This window comes from Acanthamoeba castellanii, assembly GCF_000313135.1.
Source record: "Acanthamoeba castellanii str. Neff unplaced genomic scaffold scf7180000083222, whole genome shotgun sequence".
Lineage (NCBI taxonomy): Eukaryota > Discosea > Longamoebia > Acanthamoebidae > Acanthamoeba > Acanthamoeba castellanii.
Genome location: NW_004457707.1, coordinates 54,795 through 55,815, shown reverse-complemented (window position 1 = coordinate 55,815; position 1,021 = coordinate 54,795). Strand labels below are relative to the sequence as shown.

The 1,021-nt window shown below is 54.6% G+C and overlaps 1 protein-coding gene across 1 annotated transcript in view; it reads right to left on the bottom strand.

The window, feature by feature from the left end:
• Positions 1–93: 93 nt before the first annotated feature.
• Positions 94–1,021, bottom strand: part of ACA1_301980 (WD domain, G-beta repeat-containing protein) — a gene marked incomplete at both ends in the record, with an annotated part of 1,627 nt that continues 699 nt past the window's right edge. Inside the window, 4 exons of the mRNA XM_004356940.1 lie at positions 94–204; positions 286–388; positions 493–578; positions 651–903. Of these exons, the coding sequence (XP_004356995.1) occupies positions 94–204; positions 286–388; positions 493–578; positions 651–903 (553 nt within the window). The remainder of the gene's footprint in view (positions 205–285; positions 389–492; positions 579–650; positions 904–1,021) is intronic.

The window sequence follows — 1,021 nt, the reverse complement described above, 5'->3', positions numbered from 1 at the left end:
GCTTGTATTGGTGGAATGGTTGGAACGCAAGTAAAAATAAGAAGAAAATTGTTTTCCCCAGTATTTTCTCTTGTGTTGCATTGCACCCTGCCTTCACGCCCAAACGCACATGCTTTTGTCCCACGAGGCCGACCAGACGCGCTGAGTGGCGCCGGGAACGGCCACAAGAGCCGAGATGGCATCGTCATGCACGTCCTGCAACACCTGTACCACGCCGTGATCGATTTCCATCAAAAAAGGTTCGTGCATGCTGGTAAAGGCCTGAACCAAGGGGATGAGCTGTACCTGAGTTGGTTCCTTGGTGCTGGTGTTCCACACGATGATCGTCTTGTCCCAGCTTCCGCTCCACACGCACGTGTCGCTGTAGGCCAGTAGGGAATACACCTTCCTGTTGTTGTGCCAACACGCACCAAAGCCACAGCGCATTGTGAATTCTCTTACTTCGCCTCATCATCAGTCGTAGAACAAGTGAGTGAAGGGCAGCGGGCGTACTGGGAGTGCTTGCTAAGGGTGTGCGTCATCGAACCGTCAGAGCCGCGCCACACTCGAATTGTGTGATCTTGGCCGCCACTCCATACCTGCCGTCGGCAAGCTTTGAGCGTCGCACACAACTCACACGATCGTTCAAGAAAGAGAAGAGTTAGATATACCTCGCCACCCACGGCCAGGAGGCACGTGATGGGCTTCGTGTGCCCCTTCAACTCGTCGATCTTGGCGTAGGTCTGCGCATCAAACCGCACGATAGCGGCACCCACCGCGGCCCACACCTTGCCCTGGTGCTCCACCACACTCCAAACCGGCACCGCGCCCAGCTCGTGCACCATACGGCAGCGCAGGTCCCGCACGTCCCAAATGTACAGCTTGCCCGACAGAGACCCGCACCACGCGTTCCCATCAATGGCCCTAAATGATTAAATAGAAATGAATAAAAGTAAATAAAGAGATCAATATCAATAAATAGTGATCACGGCGTCCGTCCATCGCCACAGACCGTCAGTGGCTGGTACCTCATCGAGCAGAT